The 21,949-nt window shown below is 40.8% G+C and overlaps 1 protein-coding gene across 1 annotated transcript in view; it reads right to left on the bottom strand.

Annotated features, from left to right (window-relative positions):
• Positions 1 to 1,004: 1,004 nt before the first annotated feature.
• RAPH1 (Ras association (RalGDS/AF-6) and pleckstrin homology domains 1) overlaps positions 1,005 to 21,949 on the bottom strand; it is a 145,821-nt gene continuing 124,876 nt past the window's right edge. Inside the window, 10 exon segments of the mRNA XM_039494697.1 lie at positions 1,005 to 2,442; positions 2,444 to 2,642; positions 2,645 to 2,951; positions 8,512 to 8,654; positions 9,733 to 9,853; positions 10,735 to 10,833; positions 14,366 to 14,476; positions 16,337 to 16,480; positions 18,212 to 18,277; positions 20,286 to 20,407. Of these exon segments, the coding sequence (XP_039350631.1) occupies positions 1,005 to 2,442; positions 2,444 to 2,642; positions 2,645 to 2,951; positions 8,512 to 8,654; positions 9,733 to 9,853; positions 10,735 to 10,833; positions 14,366 to 14,476; positions 16,337 to 16,480; positions 18,212 to 18,277; positions 20,286 to 20,407 (2,750 nt within the window).

Raw genomic sequence — 21,949 nt, 5'->3', positions numbered from 1 at the left:
ATATATGGTGTGTGCATGTGGCAGAGAGTATTACTGAATACAGAGACATACCTGTATTTTCAATAAGATGTACACATGTACTGATGATGTATCACATGACAGATCATTAAGCCTCCCAATGTGTCAAAGGAAGGAATTGTGGCTACCAGGCTTCTTACCACATTAGAATGCGTACTGGATTGGAATAATATATATGTATCCCACTTACTGTATGGACAAGGAACTTGGAGCTGTGAGTGGTTTTCAACTATTTGGAGGGGGAGGCTCTTTATAGTATAAATATATTTCACTCCAGCCCAATATATATAACTTTTTTTTCCCCCCTCAAAATGTCTTTATTTTCAGTAGTATTATGACCAGAATGTTTTGGTATGTTGTGTCTGTATTTTCAATCAATTGAAAATGTACAGATACTGACAGAATGCTTCAGTTCTGTACCATTTACCCGTCACAAACTGCCAAAAGATGCTTTTCTGATTTAAAGTGCCCCTTACATCTTCATCTTCATGTAAAGGTTTGACTGGTTAGAGTCCAATTCCGAGTAATAGATACGTCAGTGGACTAAAACAATAAATACAGATCTACAAAAACATTCTGGTTATCTTCTATAACTGCGACGTAATATCACAATCTATAATATAGCTACATTTATAATACATGCACAAACATATCTCACATGGACAGACGCTACAAAAAATTTCTTTTTTTTCTTAAATGCAGAAAAAAGTAAGAAAGGTTTTTGGTCCAATCCATATGAAGGATAAAAGAAATTGCAAGGGAGAGGACAATGCCCCTCCACACCCTTGAAATAGTGAAACCCAAACCCTCAAACTTTTTGGACTAGTTCTGAAAGGGAATGCATACAGTTACCCTTAGTGACAGTGGGAGACCACGTCTTGATCATGTTATCGCACAAGTCACATGTTCTCTCTCTACACACAAAGTACAGATTTGCTGATTGTAGAATTGACTGAAAGTCACGCAAAATATAGTTCACCTAATGATTACCAGTCCCTAGACAGCTTGGTGTTCTGATCCCTTTTGGGGGGAGCAGGCGGTGGCCCCCTCCGCAACGTTGCATAGCCTGATATATGACTGCCTCCATAGCTGCCAGTCTTTTGCTGGTCCGCAAGCAGTTCCGGTGGGGGTGGAGGCAATGCCATGTCATCCATCGTGGCAGTCGGCTCTGTTCTGGACACACGGGAAGAAGAGAGGGAGCCATGCCGAGTGATGGACTTCCGCTGCAGAGTCCTGTTTAGGTCTGCCAGGAAGCCAGGCTGAACACTAAGGCTGGACTTGGGCGAGGTGGGCACTTGTGGACTGACTGGCCCCTGTGATTCCATGATTTCTGCCTGCGTAAGCCGGGTGCTGTCATTCCGCTTGGGACGTGTGGGCGGAGGGGCTTTTTTCACTGATGATTTAGACCAGGGCTGAGGCTGGGGATTAACAACAGCAACTTTTGGAGAGGTGCTACCTGAAAATACAGATGGGATCTCTACTGGTGGTAAAGGCAGATCTATTTCTGGTGGAGGTGGCGGAAAGTCTGAATCGGATGGAGGAGAAGGAAATTCTACCATGGGATCCTTCCCAGACACTCCTACCGCAGGTACCTTTGCTGAAATACCTCCTTGCTGAAGAACTATAGGCAGATTCACCCCAGAAAGATTTAGCTTTCCTGGCTTTGGAGGAGCTGCAGGAGGAGGTGGAGGTTCCTTGGAAGGAGATCCTGAAGGCTCTGGTGGATGTGCAAATTTGCTGACAAGGCTGTCCACCGAAGGTCTCTTAGATTCATGGTACTCAGCAGAGCTGCTGGATTTGATGCTGGAGTTTCGTTGAGGTGTTGGAGGTGGTTTCTTCCCTCCAGGACTTGAGGTCTTGCTGGCCTTTTTGACTGGAGATCCCGCCTTGTCCAGGGTAGGAGAAGCTGCAGGGGGAGCTGGGGAAGGTGGGGGAGGAAACACTAAGCTGCTCTCAGGTGGAGGAGGAGGAAAATCAGGAGATGGAGCAGAGGTGGGCTGCCACTTGGGCTTTGCTTTCACTGCTGGGGGAGACTGTGGCGCCCCACTTACTGGGACAGGCTTTAAAGGCTGAGGCTCTGTGGCTGGAGGGGTCGGGGGAGGTGGAAACTGACTGGCTATCTGCTTCACAACAGATGGCACAGGAGACTGAGGGGATGGGGGAGGTTTAACAGAGAAACTCTGCTGTTTTGGTAAGGTGGGTGGGGGAGTAGGCCCTGGAGGAACAGGTGCTGGTGGAGGAACTTGGGAAGCTGTGAAATTTGGCTGCTTTTTTATTGCAGGAGGAGGGGGAACGGGCCCGGGTGGCGGGATGTGGGTCACGATGGGCGATGCTGCCTTTGCACTCGCCTGCGTGGGGACAGGTAGGAGGGGTTTAGGAGGGGCTGGAGGGGGAGGCGCTGCAGGCACAGGGGAGGGAGAGGGGTGGTGATGATGCAGCTGCTGGAGTAACGTTCTGTGGAACCTGATGGATTTTGAGAGGGGGTGGTGGGGGGGTGAACGGTGGCACTGACGGGGTGCAGGGGGCTGGTTTCAGCTGTGCCATAGCTGATCCGGGGGTAGGTGGAGGAGGTGGTGGGGGAGGAGGGGGAGCCACCAGCATGGGCAGCTTTCCCAGCACTGGGGTGGCATTTGCTGGGTGACGGGGGGAGGTTTAAAGAGAGGCCCAGCATGCTGGGAGGCATTCTGCAGCCTCGTGATCGTGCTGTACTTGACAAACAGGGGGGCCGCTGAGCCGGTCGAAGGCGTAGACTGGCTGGGAAGAGGCGGAGGTGGTGGCGGAGGAGGGGGTGGCGGAGGTGGGGGTGGCGGCGGTGGGGGTGGTGGAAGGGGAGGCGATGGCTGAGAAGCTGTGTATGGGGTAGCCGCTTTAATTTGCGGGGACATGGCAGGTGCAAGCGAAGTGAAGGGTCGGCTCACAGACTCCATTTTGGCCTAAAAGACGGGGAGTTAAAAAAAAAGAGAGAAAGAGAGATTAAGAGAGGGTATAAAGGCAAGTCCTAAATGTGCTTGTCATTGAAAAAGTAAGATGCAGACTACAGCATGCAGGAAACGTAAACACAACGATGCAGCAGAAGGAAATTCTGAACACGGACAAGATGGAGGAACTAGAATGCGCTCATGGAGGGGGTGGGGTGGAGATGGGTCTCACAAGGACGGAGTGCTAGGTTTACTCAACTATATGCCTGAACAATAGGAGGAGATGGACTGTAGCTGAAGTTTTCTGATCAGATAGCAGTTCAAGAGGGCAGCAGGTTCATTGTGTTTGGGTGTCGAGCACATACAAAAGTGAGGCACGACGCCGCGAAGATTCCTGGGGGCAGACCTGTGTGCCCATGCAGAATCCCAGTAACGTTCATGGGATTCCAGATGGGTGTAAGGCAGAGGTAGGCAACCTATGGCACGTGTGCCGAAGGCGGCACGCGAGCTGATTTTCAGTGGCACTCACACTGCCTGGGTCCTGGCCACTGGTCCGGGGGGCTCTGCATTTTAATTTAATTTTAAATGAAGCTTCTTAAACATTTTAAAAACCTTATTCACTTTACATACAACAATAGTTTAGTTCTATATTATAGACTTATAGAAAGAGACCTTCTAAAAACGTTAAAATGTATTACTGGCACATGAAACCTTAAATTAGAGTGAATAAATGAAGACTCGGCACACTGCTTCTGAAAGGTTGCTGACCCGGGGTATGAGGGATGTACCCAGGGAGATCCCCTTGCAGAGAGCCCTCAGAGAGGAAGCCGCACAGAGTAAGAGACAAGGCAGGTGGCTGTCAGGTCTGTAAGACTGAATTTGGACCAGGCTGATGCTAGGCCTGCAACAGCACCTGTTTCTCCATGATCTCGACCCGCATCAGGAAATGCTATTCTTTTATGCTAGCTGTGGTGATGGCATTATGCTGCTAATGTTTTGATACATGGAAGCCTGAAAATATTCTGAGAAGTGTGCAGGACACTATAGGAACAAGCTCCACACGCTGGTACATCGAGGCATTTTCATCCAACATGCACTGAAGTTCAACAATGCAGTGAGAAAAAGGGGAATTTTATGGAAAAATCCTCAAACATTCTGTATAAAATAATTTAAAAAATTGATACACAAAAATTGTATTGGTAAAGAAGAGCTAGACATGCAACTGAATGTAACACAGAGAGAGAGAGAGAGAGAGAGAGAGCAGAAATGGGTTGAGAGAGGAAGGAATACTGCATTCTATAGTCCAGCCAATTCATTTGGTTTTATTCAGTAACATTAGGGTTAAAGTTTTTAAAATTGTAAATCTAAATTTCTGTTAAAGATTAAAGAACATAATTATATTTGCTCCTAAGGTCTGTCAACACCACATCCTCCTTATAATACGGTCCCCCTTTGAGCCAAGCGGTGAGTTTCACGATGATTGTAATAAGAAAGCCTACTTCGTAACTGATGCCAAAAACAGCTTACTAGAATGGACATCCACAGTTATTAAACATTTTATGACACATTTTGTCAGTGCCACAATATATTATCTATGACTAGCTAACTTATATGAAAGGGTTTGCATATCAGTTTGTTATAAGCGTCAATACATGGATAGTACTATATCAACTCTTCATTTGACTGGGAGAAAACTGAAATATTAACTTATAATGAAATAGATAAGACAAACAGAATAACTTATAATGAAGATGGCATGTACCTTTATTTGTCAAATTAAGCTAGTTAGGCAAGGAATTGGACAAAACCCTGGAGCAATTCAGCAGGTTCAAAAGAAAGATTAAGATTTCTTAAAAGGGTTAGTCTGCAAGATTCTGGTAATGTCACTCAGGTTAATGTGCTTTCAAAACAGCCCCTGACCTTAATTCTGCCCTGTATAAGGCATGCTGGGTATGCAGACCTTAGCTGTGCTGGGCTTCACGTTTGACACCTGAGACAGTGAGGCAACAGGAGAAACACAAGGAGCATCAAATACAAAGAGGGTGACCGAAGCGTAACAAGCACGCATCAGCGCATGGCAGAGTTTGCGAAGATTGGGAATTGAAGACTATGCGAGGGTGTTCTGTGACCCACTTTGTCTTGTCATTTAAAAACCACATTCTGAACTCTCATTTTGGCTCTTCTTTTGTATTGCCATCCTGGCTGTATTTAAATTGGAGAGCTGCTCATAAACTAAGTAAATAAAAAGATCAACCTAAAAACCACTGTATTTGGCATCCTTTACTGTACTGAGCTGAACTGGTTAATAAAATATTATTTGGCAGATATACAAGTCTAATTATTCAGAAATACAGAATCATTCATTTGCTCCAACTGTATTGTCAAAGAGCAATCTTTTTATAAGCAATTAGATTACCATATGGTTTTTGAACATGCTTTTAAAATTTTAGATACAATTAAGCATGAAGAATTTTGCCTGGCATCTAGGAGGGTGATTTTTACACAAAGCAATAAACACATGGAATATTGAGGAAAGGACAAAGAACAATGTCTCTGAGCTTTTAAAAATATGCACAATGATTTGTAACAAATTACGAAAGTGTGTTCAGTGAAATTTGCTTTATAAAGGCCTAGAAGATAATTAATTCCGTGTTTCATTTTTTTTCTCTTCTCTGAGGCAGTTAAAACTAGCTTATATTTGCAGTTGTTAATTCACAATGGTGAGGTGTATCTTTAGGAATATTTAGAAACTACACCAATGCTATTTATAAGGAGAGAGCAGCTACTACAGTTTGTATACGCAATAGTTACACTATTGTTAAAGCATTTTTTGGTATGCAGAATTACTCTATATGCGTGGATCTGGGATCACACAGCACACTGACAAAATACACAACAGCAGCTCCCCTTGCTCCATACAGTGTGTTAATGCCTTTATTAATGTTTCCTTTTCTGGGGGCCCTCCAAGACCTTTTTTGACCTAAAGGATTCTCACTATACCCTGTCGCTTTACTATTCACAATCTCAAACTTGCATTATGTTCTCCTTCTGCTCAATGGCCAGATTCCCTCTAAGGCTCCTCAGTGTTTTGTCTGACTGAAAGATAACCAAACAATGAAAGACCTTCTCCCAGCAGAGGACTAATGACCTAGGAATGAGAGGCCAAGCACAAGTCCCATAATGATCCGACTCTGGGCTACAACTCGACTGTCAAGCCAAGCCTCCATTCTGAAACTTTTCATCTTGCTTGGTTTCCTTTAAAACCTGCAAACATATTGTGTGGACACTATGATAAACACTCTGGCACTGCTGGAGTCTAGCCAGTCAATGATCTGCCTGTACCAGGAATGTCTCACTGTGATTGTAACTGCCTCATCACAGCATCAACATTTCAGTGACAATATTCTTCCTCCCCGCTCCCTAGCTCCAATATATCTTAATTCTTATTATTTCCTTAATTCTTGGAGCTCTGGTATTACTGAGGTCAGAGACCCAGGCAGGACCAAAATTAGGTACTATAGGCAGTAGTGGTTGTTGTAGAAGAGAGCAGCTACTACAGTTTGTATATCAATCCTTCAGTTGTAACCTCTTACACTTAACTTTTCAAAAAATGTACTTTTGAGATAAAACATCACATACTTTGCATAAGTGCAAAGGTGAACTCTGGAAATTTTTAGGGCAAATCCATTCACCTGTGCTGGGCAAGTGTGGGGGAAATACAATTTTTCTTGTTTGAAAAAAAAGTTGTTCCACTTTTTGTTGCAGACAAGTAACTTCAATTGCTGAATTATAAAACTTCAGTCTTTGTACATGGATAGCCCTCAATAAGGAACAGTCTGAAAAAATGTGTTTTAAAAATTGCTTTAATCAGATATAGTACAAATTCTCTTAGGTTTTGAGTTGAGCAATTGCTAGTGGCACTATGGAGTTGTAAAATACAGCATCACAAGTCCACTGTGCTCCAAGAAAATTAAATGCAAAAAACTTTAGTGCAGTAGGAAGATTTTTCAGGTTTAAAAAAAAATCAAAAAAAATCAGGAAATGAAAAGTTACAGTTCTCATAGCAACATTATCTCACCCACATTGCTGTACCAATTCAAATTTTCAAGGGCAAATGCACTTTTGCACACGCCCAACACCTGATTAGATTATGCATGTCAGGATCACTGGTACACGGCACACAAGTGATCAGCTCTTGTGCACTTTTAAAAGTTGGTCCACAGTATGCAGAATTTGTTACTACTAGACTCAGTACTGAATGATGAGATTTATACAAACAACAACCCTCCCCATCAAAAACCTCTAGATGCGCCGACAAATTATGAAAACATAAAAGGTATGTGCAGGGTAGATGAGTTAACATTGCTTAGAGAACTGTAACCTGTATGTTGCTTAACTTCTCCATATTTGAATTTGCATCAACTTATTTTCTTCATGTTGTTATATATTCCACAACCTCACATCACCACTGGAGGACAAAGTGAGATCTGTACGCTTTTTCTTTAATACATGTTCCAATTTAAAAAACATCTTTTGTCAAATGAATTCAGCGTCTGTAACAGATGCAAGACTGACAGCACTGAAGGAAGTAGTCCTAAGCATCTCTCACGTTGTCCTGCCAACATACCTCAACTCTGACCTGACACTGTTAATTCAGATTCTGTGCCTGTTCAGCGCCTGGGCATCTATGCCAAGACTGCCAACAAAGTCATTCATAGTTACAATTTTTGTAGTGTTCTGTTGTTCACGAGGAATTGCATTAATGACTTATTTCACAATGGAGGTGTAAAACTTCTGGTTATTACTAACCCAGAGCAGTCAAGAGCTGAAATCCTTTATATCCAATTACCAACACCACGAGGCATCTGCTCTCCTCTCACTACCCAATTACTACTTCTGTTTCATATTTTGTCTACAGCATATTAAAACTTGCTACTTCAATTTTCATGGAACCCAAATAAAAGCACCTAGGGGAATACCGCTGGAGCAGATTTCAAAACAGGCTCATGCGTCTGTCTGCTCCTAGCTCCACCTCTTAGCTGTTCACAGCCTCACAATGGAAGGACATGACTCGTCTCTTAAGTAAAGAGATCTTCCTGAAAGCATTTCATTCAACTTTTTGGCAGTTAATGTTTTTGCTTGGCCTTTTTTTAACACTATGCAGTAGAATTTTTAAGCCATGGCTGTTAAGAGTGACCAGCTGTCTCAATTTTATAGGGACAGTCCCAATATTTGGGGCTTTTTCTTATATAGGCTCCTATTACCCCCATCCCCGTCCCGATTGTTCACACTTGCTGTCTGGTCACCCTAATGACTGTCTTACACCTAATAATTGGGAAATTACTACAAAACCCGTCAAGTTTCTATGAGAATGTATAAAACCTGACAGGAGGCTCAAGAGGTGACTCATTACCCTGGAGAAAGCTACATCTGAAAAAAATTATAATGCAGTATGTTGAAAAGATGGAGTAAAAAGAGAAGAGAATCCCAGTAAAGATACAGATGAGAAAAGATGTCACTCTGTTTCGTACATTTTGTGGGGGTGTTGATTCTCATGCTAAAGTCTTCTTGTTACCTTGCTGGACTCTTCCAGCTGAGTGCCTCGCTTCCAGGCCTCAGAGAAGATAGAGCTGACAATACTTTGGGAACGGACATGGCCAGTTGGTTGGGTGTCAGAAACTCCACTGTCAGATTGATTAGAGTGATTTGACTGAGACTCTGTTTAAAAAATATGAAACACAGGGAAAAGTTCATTTTTATCAAAGTAAGTCAATGAGTTTGTAATGTGACACTTTCATGAGTGACACTTGCTAGGCACAGAGGTGACAAGTTAATTTCATGCCTGCTAAAGCACATTATCTCACCAAAGGACATTATTTCCACTAAAACACTTAGCTCATGGTCAGACACAGTGGAAAATTGCTGGTCTGAAACACCCCCTCACACACAGACACCAAAAAAACCAAAAACCAACCCACACCCGACAATCACACCTGCAACCTTGTGAAGATAGCAGCTTATCAGTTGTGTTATGTGAAGACTATCCTGTTCCTAGGCCTTGGAGAAGCTTCTGTTCATGTTGCCTAGCCCAAGGATGCCATGAAGTCACAAGAGTTGTAACTTAGTCCTGGTGACTCAGCAGACAGCTTTGCAATGCCCTGTTCATGCAAAGCATAACAGTTCTACAAATAAATTGTTTTCAGTAGAACTATGGTTGACTACCCATTGCAGGCTCAAACCCAATTCCATACCGTTGTAAATTAGCTGTAAACAATGAGGTAGAGGTGCAAATTGTTAACTAATTTTTGAACAGCTATTTGTCTTAAAAAATGGGCTTGTCACAGGACTGGGACCAATGTTTTAAAAAGTTTGTGCGTGAACAGGTTTGTGGCGTTTCTGCCTTTGGGTAGAGACTATTTTTCATGTATTTATTTCACATATTTTATCCCACCAAAGCAGTTTAAAAACTATACACATCTCCACTCATTATGAAACACAATTTTTAAATTGGTGAGGACAGGTATGAGGCATTTGAAAGTATGTTTCCTTTTCTCAGTTTCAGATAAATTCTCTTTTTGGCCATGAATGAGAAAAGGACATTATATTAATATCAATCACAACTAGTAAAGAATAGAATAGAATGAATTGCTTTTTGAGATTACAACACCCTAGAAGTACTGGGACTATGTGGAAATAACTAGTCAAATTCACTAGTCTTTTCTGGAGGTTTCAAATGGTTTCCGAAGCAACCGGTATTTACCAGTATTTCCATTATGGGTCAGGCTATTATAGTTACCTGGTAAACTGGAAGAGCTGGATCCTGACTTGATACTGGAGCTTGACAAGGAAGTCCAGTCATATGCTGACTCTGTCCTCTTCAGTGCTTCCTGATAGTTCACATACAGTTGCTTCCCATACTAAACAAAGAGAGGAATAATAAAATTAACAATTGTTTGGATTGTGCCTGTTTCAGCTGGTTGATTTATGTCCCAAGCTTCTTTTGCCCACTGTTTCTTTCAGACATGATAAGCAGCAGTCTCTCTGCAGAGGAACTCAGGCAGTAGGATTATTTTCAGTAGAAGTTGTGTTTTTCATTTAGTTTAAGAACAGTCGCATTGTCTTTTTTCTCTTTTATTATCTAATTGCTTAGAGAACTAGAAACAACCTGGTTATCCTGGAGAAGAAAATGTCAAACTGAGTGATGACATGCCAGTGCAATAAAATCATCTACTTAATCCACTGAGCCAAGGTGCTGGTTCTAAGTAATCATTACCTCATCTACTAAGTCTCTACTTTTGATATAGTCACCTTTCTCAAATCCATTTATGAGTTAGCCCAAAATGAGTCAGCACAGCTAAAAACTAACAGTGACGTCTCATGTCTAGTGGGACTTCACTGTGAGATCAGAGAGCAGGAAGAGAGATTAAGGGGCAGAAAAATTTGTATAAGCACCTAAAGCAGAAATTCTGGTAAAGAAACGTTTATACTGTTGACAGACTTCAAAAAAGAAATATGTATGAAAACTATCTTACAACTTTTGTGGAGCTTCAAGTTCAGAATGGCTAGATATAGGGAAGTTTATAAACAGGTAACATGCATTGTCTCGATAATTGTTTCAAACAAGTGACATTTGACCCATAGTTGATTAACTTCTTGATTAGTTAATTTTATGTCAGTCTTCTCACTCTCCTCTCACTGACACATCATCTGTTTCAGTAAGAGAATATATAGGTAACACTATTAAAACAGCACTACATTGCAAGAATGGAAGAGGAATAAAATGATTCAGAGTAGTTACCTTAGCAATACGGATGCCATTTATCCACTGGTGTAGAGTTCTCACATCATCACAGCAGAGATATTTGATATACTGAGACTTTTTCTGAATCTGAGGGTGCTATGGAAAGAATATTTAGTCTATCAATATTTTAATCTAAAGAACATTAAGAAGAAGAATTAAAGGGTTAAAAAATGCTATTCTTGAAGAGTGGGCTTCAAAACACTTATTTGTCGGCGGCAAGTGGCGTCATCGAGAGGCGTCGTCACCGAATTTCTGCAGCGTTTTCGCGGCAACGCCTCTCAATGACGTCACTTGCCACTGACAAGTGATGTCATTGAGAGGCATCACCGCCGAAACACCGCAGAAATTCGGCGGATGCTCCACTGCTGGCCAGGACATGGGCACATTTAGATGCTCCACCGCCGCGTTGGGGACCCCTGCTTTAGCCTATGTGTAGTATAGCAAAAAAAAAGCCCTGTACAGCTCTGCTCAGAATGGAGGCATAGAAAAGTTGAATGACTTGCCCACGGTTATGTAGCAACTTAGTAGAGGACACAAAAACAGAGCCCTGAGTGCTGATTCCAGTTCTCTGTCGCAACAGCTGATCTAAAAAAATGTCTGAACTTTCTGTCTCAAACTGTACCGCAGCTAAAAAGAAGTTCTCCCTAAAATCTAAACTTCAGGATCAAAGCGTTAACGTTATAACTTTGCATACAAATGATCAAGATTTGACTGCTTTGGTAAAACGTGTGCAATCTGGGGTTTTTTCTTTCAAAACTGCCTGAATGTGAGTAGCACAAAACAGAATAGCTATAAATAAACCATACTCTTCAATCTGTGAAACACTACTTCACACTGCTGGAATGTAGGTGAGAGAAGGCCCAACGCTACTTAAAATCTCATGTCAACTGCCTGGTGATATACCAACACCATATTTCACTTACACCTCAAAAAACATTATAAAAATTAGACCAGCTAACCCCATCACATGCATTTACTTAAACAACTCACTGCAATTCTCTAAAATTAATGGGAAATTTTTGATGTGTTAAAATTTGAGTTAAGATTTTTCCATGGCTCCATTTACACTCAGAATGGTAAGAAAACAATTTTAATAAATTTATTCCAGTAAGATTTGGCCCACTACATTGGCTGGCCAAGAAGTTCTAGAAAACAGCTCAATAAGAGCCACATCTGAATCATGTAGACAGGAAATGACTATAGCTACGATTATGTCACTGAGGTCAAAGAAGTCAGGGAATCTGTGACTTCCAGCGACCTCAGTGACATTTTCTGCCCCGGGGCTGGATCTCCCAGTTGGCCCCCTCACAGCTTGCAGCCCCTGCCCTGGTGGGGGGTCCCTGCAGCTCCCAGTTGCAGTGGGGGACCCCCCCACCCAGCAGCTGCCCCAGCGTGGCAGGAAGACCCTGAAGTTCCCAGCCACAGCAGGCAGCGGGGTGACCCCCCGGAGCTCCCGGTGGGGGGGTGAGGGGATCTCGCAGTAGCCCAGCTCCTGCAGGTGGCAGAGGCTCACACTCGCTGCAGGTGGAGAGAACCCCCTGGAGCTCCTTGCCGGCGTGGGCGGTTGGGCCCCCCCCAGAGATGCTTGGCCACTGTGCAGGGGGAGCTCCCGGAGTTCCCACAAATCGCAGCAGCCGGGGACCCCAGAGCCCCAGCAGCTTTGGGTGCTGTACCCGCCTCCCTATCCATTTTGACAGGGATATTTTTAGTGGAAGTTAGGGACAGGTCATGGGCATCCATGAATTTTTGTTTATTGCCTGTGACCTGTCCATGGCTTTACCAAGAATATCTGCGACAAAATCTTAACCTTAGAAATGACACACTGGAAACGTAGGCATGATCCGTACTTGCCTTGATATTCTGCATTCTGGAAATCAGTTTACATCAAATAATCTATAAATATCCACAAGTATTAAATCTCTGCTTTTAATTGCTCTCAATTATCTGCAGAAGAATCACGTGCCAATGATGTAAGAGGACATGAAAAAGAATTTTCAGGTTAGATTTTAACTGATGTTTCTTAACCCAAATATTAAGGAAGTATTTTTACCTCTAACTGTGCACAAATATATGATTCAGTGTCTCATGGAAAGATCTCATCTTTCCATAAAGTTTGTGGACATGCACTAGAATAACTGACATGTCTGCTGTTTGGTCATCGCATATGCAATGATATGTGAGATGTGACCGATGACAGAAAACAAGTAACCGTACTCCTGTTAAAGGGGAACAGTACCCATTATCCTCATCCAAGCACCATTTTTAAGTTCGGGGGGGATAGCTCAGTGGTTTGAGCATTGGCCTACTAAACCCAGGGTTGTGAGTTCAATCCTTGAGGGAGCCATTTAGGGATCTGGGGCAAAAATCTGGCTGGGGATTGGTCCTGCTTTGAGCAAGGGGTTAGACTAGATGACCTCTTGAGGTCTCTTCCAAGCCTGATGTTCTATGATTCTATGGTAAGAAGCATTTCTTAACATGAACACAGTAAGAAACTGTTTCAAAATAATTTTGAGTCTACCACTGCCAACACCATTTCTAAAGCCTGGCACACCTTAAAGACACCTGACAGCATTTGAGCTATTAACTTTTTTGTAAAAAGGATGTTAGGTTAGCGTATACATTGCAAACTTTACCCTTTAGGTTTAAGGTGGTTTCATCTATGAAAAAGCTTATGATACTATTGAAGGTTTCTAAGGACGTTTCCCTCTTACAGAAAAATGAGCCAAATAAATGTCACTGCAGCTTCTGAAACAGCCACAGCCTAAGCACATTCTCTCCTGGTCCATAGGCCCAGGGTAGGTGTAAATATGGCCATCACCATGGGTATGAAATGAGCCCCAGCAACAAGAAAAGGGATAGGTATGCTCCAGTCCACATCCCCTCCTGCCTATCAGCATCCTGGAAAGCGTCTCCCTTTCCCCAAACACATGGCAGCATGATACCCCACTGGCCACCTGACTCCTGGCAGCATTGTAACCGTGTAACCATTCTGTGCAAGGCAGAGGAGAACACATTGTGGGACCTTTTGTTTCAAGCATTTTTATTTTTTTTTGCGCAATTGTCAGTGGGAACATATTATTTAATGTAATACTTCTAAGCTCATTCTCGCCCCTTCTGTATGTGTGTAGATCATTTATACAGAGGAATCAGCCAGCTATGTAGGGGTGTGGAACAGCAAAGACTTCTGCAGCCAATTCTCCCTTCTGCATTGCTCCACTGTCACACTTTATCCCACTCTGTTCCATGTACTAGGAGGTAGCATAACACATAATAGAAATGTATTTTTCAACGTATTTAATCAGGATATCACTTGCTCTATGATTTCTAGAAATGTGGTATCTTTAAACAGACTGAATTTTTTCATAATTAAAGTTGTATTCCGACTGAAAACTCTTGGTTAATTTTCCATTAGTTATAGCATTGTGGAAAGCACGCTCTGCTTTACAGCCTGTCTCAGCATCCATTAACTTTCTGTATTAATTCCTCTTACCTCGTCACAACTAGAACCTAGTTAGAAGAATCTAGCTGTTGGAGGATAGTAGACAAAGGCAGCATGTATTTAAAATTCCTATAGCATCTTTATACTTGCTCTGTTTGGTAAAACACTTAAAAACATATAACAAGTTACCTTCAGCACTAAACAGTAATCTGTAGGTGCTTTGTACTTGTTCCGATAGTCCTGTCCATAGTAAACATTGACATGATCTAGCTGAAGAAAGCATACCAGATCTCGTGAGACCTATTAAACACACAAATATTCAGTTATGAAAAAAATGAATAAGGAAAATCAGAGCCACAATGAAAACCCTTGATTTAAACACGGCCAGCTCTTCACTCCTAGGCCTGATCTACCCACAAGGTTGCACCAGTTTAAACTAGCAGCACAACGTTTCTCCAATTTTGTTAAACTATGTGTGAGGACACTCTTACGTTGGTTCAAGCTGGCAAGCTAAACCAATGCAAGCATGTGCCCACATGTAAAGTTGCACTGGTTAAACTAAAATGAACCAGTTGAATTGTGTGTGTAGACAACCCCTTAGACTGGAACGACAAAGAGCGAAGCACATTAAGAGTGGATGCACCAGTTCCAGAAGCTAAATTAAAAAACAGTTAGAACTGAACTAAAACAAGAAATCGGTGCTACTGAAATTCAACAACAGCTAATTTTCCAAAGACAAAATTCCTGTATCTGAATTTTAACCAATAAGAAGTCTAAGAAGTGAAGAATTACGTATCACAGATGAAGGAAAATACTACAGTTATCTGAAACAAATTGCCAGCATGTTCCAAAACGTTTAAGATGTTTCTTATTCCATTCTCATGAAAAAACAGTATTGTTAATTAAAATGTTGAATGAATCATTAAGATTAACAAACAATATGCCAAGCAAAATAGGTCTATACAGAAAATCCTTGCATTAAATTTTTTTTAACTAGGAGATGTTTTTCAAATCTGTGTATTTTTTGTGCATTATTAGTTCAAAACTTGTTTGTTTGACAGTATTATATTCCAGGCCACCACTGAAACTTAAAAGAGCAGAGGGTCAACAGGAAAGCTCACATGGGGAATGCCTCAGCAGCTGCTGCTAATATAAGCATTCATTCAAAACCACACTGTTTTAAGATTTCATATTCAAGTATTTCTGATTGTAAGGTACACCCTTTTTACATGGTGTCTTATATGTAGCTTGTCTAATGAAATGGAAAGCCTCAAAGAGGAAGACTAATATTTTAAATTTACTTAGTTCTATGGGGAGCCAATGTACTGATCAGAACAGAACACTGGGTTGGGGTTTATTTGCTTTTGGTGACCAGCTGTTCAGGAGGTGAGCTGCTGTGTTTTGGATCAGCCATTTCTACCTACAGTGAGTTGCAGTAAACCAGCCTGGAAGTCACAAAGGCAACAATCAGTGCAGCAACTTTCTACTTTTCTTCCAGTATAGTATGACATCAACATAGAAAACAAAGTTGTAGAAATCATGCAGAAAAAGTATGATCTACACTGATTCCAGAAACTATGGTTGAAAATAGACTAAAAAGAAACCCTTGAATATGAACTACTGAAAACAGTGCCATTTGGTAGTCTGAATGACTCAAATTTTTCCCTGGCACATATTAGTCAGGGACACACTAATACTTGTAGTGTCACTTAGTCCTTCACCTGTGAAAAAGGTCTATGGGATTAGGCAGGAGAAAAGAAATCAAGCTGCCCTGAACTGTACATACACACACTCTTTTTAGGAGAACTATTCTACTCTGAACAGACTCTGAGCTCTTCCATATGGAAGATCCTTGTGATCTCAATTTTGAATTGGGGGTCAGATTGTTTTACATCAAATCCTTCTTGAATAAATTATTGTTCACTTATATTTTAAAAGCTGTGTTTTTAATTGATGGATTGTAATGATAGTCTAAGCAAGAGCATAGTACAGCCAAAATTTTCAAGGCTCCTTCTACCCATACACATTTAAATTATCAAGAGGATGTTCATTTTGCTTGAGTTTTTCCGTTCAGAAGGTAGACAGTTACCAGACGGCAGGTTGAAATTAGACAATCACTCTTAAGAGCTCTATTTTATAAAAGTAAACCAAAGAAGACACCTTTGCTTTTCCTTTAGGGACATAGTAGATTCCAGAAGCTCGCAAAAGAAAATAACGCTTCTTCCAAGACTTCTTGCCATCATCTTTCAGCCACAGGACTCCCTCTATTTCTGGTACTGTTACAGAACTTCCACAAAAACATTCCTACAGAGAGCCAATTATAGTATAGAAAAAATAAGAGAACATATAAAAACATATTACTATTTTAAAATGATGAAATGGACTGGGTTTAGAAGCCTGAGGGCTGAAGTCCTTTATTCATCTAGAGAATATATATGGCATAATTAGTGACTTTTCCACTCAGTTCTAACATGAAGGGTAATTATGAGTATGTGCCCATTTGAACTTTGCGTCTGATTTAATAGTTCTCCCCTCTGTACAGAATGCCAATAAAGGTGCTACTTGTTGACAGGTGTGAAGGTTTCTTAACCAATGCTTATCAGTAATGGTCCCAAAAGTGCTCCAGTGGCTTTAACCAAACCTGAAAGACATGGGCCCACACCTCCCCTGTTGGGTTACAATTTCCCAGGTATACACAAAAACCTCACTAATAGTCAGTGGGCCCAACTATGCTCCATCTTGTGTGTATTTTGCTATTAGTGGAAATGTACGTCACACTTTATATTAAGGTTTCATTTATTAAATAGATAATAAAAGCATTACAGATGTTATAATCATAATCCAGAATTGACTGATATACGCTACAGAAAATTACAAGCATGGGGGGAGAGGGAGGCTCAGCGTTCATGTCGTGCTCACCGTCAGTACCTGGCCTGGGGAAGCCAATGATCTAACCAGCAGACCAAATTTGTTAATTAATCCTGGTCATGTGCCACCTGAAGCATGTTGCATATATGCTAAGATGATGACAAGCATAGCACAAGGTGGGGTTATAGATGGTCAAATGCCATGGCTATAAGCAATCTTTTGACCTACTGGACTCCAACAATCTATAAAAACCATTTAATCATTTATTAAGTCATTAATAATTGATCATTTATACACGATTTATAAATATAAATGTATTTAAGTCTAATTTTAAACATTCATTTACATATTATGAATTCATGATTGTTGAAGTTTAAAAGTAAAATAAATAACAATCCCATGTTAGATGTAAGAAAGTACCGTAGCCTTTTTAATGTGACACCTCAGATAGCATTTTTAGTATTAGACCATCACTACTTTCAATTTGCATAAAACTATATAGAATTTTAAGTTTATGAGGTTATATGTAATGCTTATGATATTTACATTTATTCCTACATTTGTTTTTGGGTTACTTATTGTTTTTTAAAGTTGTTTAAATTATTTTGATTTTAAGTAGCTTCCATTTCCAACAGTGATTTTTCTCCTTAGCTTTTATGATTTTTGTATTTTATGGATTTTTTTCAATCTGTTAAACCAGGATGGTGCCAATTACTTCTAAATTACCTTAGCAGTGCAGTTCTGGATACAGCATATGTTGTCTGAGAACTATGTTATAAAATAGGCTATAAACTTTGCAGGGTAGTGAATAGCAGCTTCGATAGCACCATTCTCGGAAAAATGTCCCTCCTCTCACTGGTCAAAAACTAAGCTAGAATTCTGCAAGTGACAACTGTTTAAACACAGTTGTAGATAGCATGGTTTTGATCCCACAGTGGATGGGGACTTTTGACTATTAAAAAAAATCAGGAGACATCTTTATTCCAAAAGCTCCCTATTCGAGAACAGGAAGAAATCTCCCAGGGGTACATATTCACATTTAATATTCTGCTCAACACTTTGTGGACCTCCATCTCTCATCATCAATTTAAATGTTAGCAATAGTTTAAGAGTTTATCATATTGTAGCTCACAAATCATTGTGCTCGTTTTGTTTTAGTTGTCTTACCTCCAGCAGCACTTCTTTATTTCTGTCTGCCATCTCAGAGGTTTCTTTTTTCCCCAGCAGATAGTTCTATAACAAAAGAAAATGAAAGGATGAAACTTCTATTGAAGTTTTGAAGTCAAACCAAGTTATCTTTTTCACTTCCTTGTGCTGATAAGAGTTTAGCTGTTCTAAGATCTGTCTGGTCCCTCTAGTACAGCTAGATAATATTAAAAAATGATTTTGGAGCAAAATTGAGACTCATGTGGTAGCTGCTAAAGAATAAAAGAAACCAAAATATTGCATTCTGTAATTTTAAAGGGCTGGAAAAAACCCTTTTGTATTTTCAGGAATATTGGCCAGTCCATGTGACATTACCTTAAGTAAAAGCATCATAAGCTGCAGTTCTCAGCCATCATGGTTAGCCATAAAGCCAATCACTGATTGTGTAATATAAACAGATTAACAAAATTAAAAACCCAGAATAAAAATTAAATGGAAAACAATTGGGCCTTTAGTAGACTACTCTATCCCATCATTCAGTATTTTGGAAGGCGCGGACATGGGACTGTTCTACTCTTTTCCACTCTATCTCTATAGTTTTTCATAATAAAAATAATACTTTCTATGAAAAAAATTCACGATAAACAATAACTTCTGAAAAAAGAAGCAAAATAGCAATTGTTTATCCATACTGTGTGTGTATTATCAGTATGATATAATCCTTTTCTCTAGTAAGGTGATTCCGCACTCTTCCCCACCTAACCTGGAAGGGGTTGGTACAGTGACAGGGAGCATCTTCCAGACCCCTTTATAGTCACCTGCTCTCTCTTGAAGCAAAACAATATTCATGGTATTAGGTCAGACCAAGGTTTTTAACTGAGTAAAGTAACACATTCATGCTGACTTCCATCTACAGAAGGCCCATTCTTATTATTAATAACCAGTGAAACGTATTGATGTCACACATGTATTGAGGAATACGCTTTCAAAAGCGACTAAGATTTTCGGTGCCTCAGCCGGAGATCACAGAAAGAGGCCTGGCATTCATTTCTCGCTGAAAATATGGGCTCCTTATAAGGTATCTCAAGTTGGGGCACCCGATATCACTACTCACTTTTGGAAAGTTAAGCCCAAGAGCCTAGTGTATTAGGTACCTCGCAGACTGAAGAACATGATCCATGCATAGGATCAGATAGCAACAGGTCAGGGGGTGGGAGGTAATAGGCACCCATATAAGAAAAAGTCCCAAAAACCGGGACTGTCCCTTTAAAAATGGGACATCTGGTCACTCTATCCATACACCCAATATACAGACTAGAGATTAAGCAAGCAAGTGATCAAGGTGATGTTAAACATGCCTTTGTTAATTCCTTATTTTTCTAGTGGTCCCTTTGTTTCGATTCCTGTTTTTATTTTCACCTATGTCCCCTCAGTGCTGTAGGCCTCTAGCATTACATCATATTTTTTGCATTTATGCTTATAATCAAGAATCAAAATTTTTTTGCATTTATGCTTATAATCCCCCTGTAGTTAATTATTGAAAAAGAACAGTGACCTTTTTGTTGTTAGTTGTTTGATCAGGAAACAGCTGAATGAAGACGGACCCTGGCTTCCTCAGGCATGTGCTCTCCTTATCTCTCTGCCCCTCCCTTGTAGGCAGCTGTCTATCCCACAGAATCCATCCAATTCCCCTCACCCTGTCCTCGTGAGATGGTGTGGGGGGCATTGCCAGTCTCCCCAAAGTGACACGTGTCACAACACAAGCTCAAACCCTTTCCTCTGGACTGTCTAGATGTGAATAGCACTAAGTATTGGTGAGTACTCCATGCAAACTGGTTACATGGACTGCTATTAATTCCACTAAACTATTCACATACTTAGAAAATGGATTGGTTAGATCATCAAGATTTTCATTTAGGGGACTGATCTTGTGCTGACCACAGAGTGTATTCTGGAGGTAATGTTAAAATGCAAAGCTACTGTGTGTGTGTTTGTACAGATACAAATATCAATATAAAAATGTTGACAAAGGTGCTACCAAGAGACATTTATAAGCTTAAAATTAAGTGAAAAAAAAAATCAGCTTCAGACTTACCTGGGGATTTTTGAAAAGTGCATATTTTTCTATACGTTCCACAAATATAAGTTTGTTTTGACTGTCTCTGGTCCAGTTTAGAAGATTTTCAACTAAATTTTCATGGTCCTCGAAGATTCTTTCTGCATAAACAAGAAAGAGCAAACAAGTAAAAAAAAAAATTCTACTCTCTCACATTTTGTAACATGACCTCAAAGCAGGATCCAGTACGTGGACAAGACGTGAGGAAAAACACAGATATATAGTTAACAGTTTGTTAAAATGGAAGAAAAGGCTGGGAACGAGCCAATGGGAGCTGAGAGGACGGTGCTGGGGGGGAGGGGGGGGGAAGAGAGCACACGGAGCCGCTTCCCCCGCACGAGGGACATGCAGAGATGTGCCAGCAGTCGGCTGCTTCCGGAAGTGGTGTGGGGCCACGGCATGCAGGCAGTCTGCCTGAGCCCTGGTGTGGCGCTTGATTTTTAGCGGCCCATAGATTGCGATTGACTGGCAGAGGCTCCAGGATTGACCAGTCTATCATGATTGACGGGCTGGTGACCACTGTTTTAGAGTGTAAAGAAGCGAATAAGTAAATTCATTTAAAAACAAAAAAAACAAAACAAACCAGCTGCCCGCAAGGGGGGCAGTCAAAGAGTTGCCGACCCCTGGCTTAGATGTTTGTACGCTTACAATATAAACACAGTACAGTGAAGACCTGAATATTCTATTTTCAGCTATTTATCATCTCATCTGAAATTTATAGTTTTTACATACCCAGGTGACTTCTTTTAAACAAGAATTATGTAAAAATAAAATGAAAGAATACTCTTTATGTTCTAACTGAGAGATGGTTATATAAATGTACATAGCTAATTTAGGAGCACAGGAAAATTTAGCAAGCCCTACCTCATTTGATGAAAGTGAAATGAGATAAGGAATCTCAGGAACTTTACAGGAGAACAATTGCTCTTCTGTGGAGTCTAGTAGCTGAGGGAGCTTATTAAACTTCATTGCACATTCAGTTCATGAACAATTAATAAGGCAAAAGCAATTTATATCAGTTAGTTCACCCTGCTGTTACTACAGGCTCTGTGAAAAAGGCCCTGCAGAGCCCTTGTCTCCTTCACTACACAATTAAGTATGAATTCTCTGACAAGAGCCTTCCCCTCCTTTACAAAAAGATTTCTAGGTAAATCAGCAGGAACGGTGAGCCATTGACAACTTTGTGCACAATGGCAGGCAGGATTCTTTTTTAGAATTCTGGTTGTGAACTGCTAAATTGTCTAAGCAAACAGATTTGTGTGTGTATTGTTTTTTTCTTCTTCTAACACCGCCATAAGAAATTATATTTAACAACCTAGAATATGAAACTGTTGAGATTGCAAAGTTACCCAGTCAAGGCTCAAGAAAGGCCAAAGTTAAAGGTGCAAAGTTAAAGTGCAGCTATGGAGGCTAGCACAAGGGATAATGTTTTATGAAGGTATGGACAGAGCTCCACATTGCTGCTTTACAGATGTCAACAAGTCATGAAGTGAGGCTACCGAAACTGCCTGGGCTCTGGTAGAGTGGGCTCTCCTACCATGTGGAGGAAGGTATCAGCTAACTGTAAAAGAGCAGGACAGAGCCAGAAATCCACTTAGAAAGTCTCTGAGAAGAGATCAGTTGTCCCTTGATTTGTTCTGCTA

Source organism: Mauremys reevesii, linkage group 11, assembly GCF_016161935.1.
Source record: "Mauremys reevesii isolate NIE-2019 linkage group 11, ASM1616193v1, whole genome shotgun sequence".
NCBI classification, from domain to species: domain Eukaryota; kingdom Metazoa; phylum Chordata; order Testudines; family Geoemydidae; genus Mauremys; species Mauremys reevesii.
This window is presented reverse-complemented; position numbering and strand designations above follow the sequence as displayed.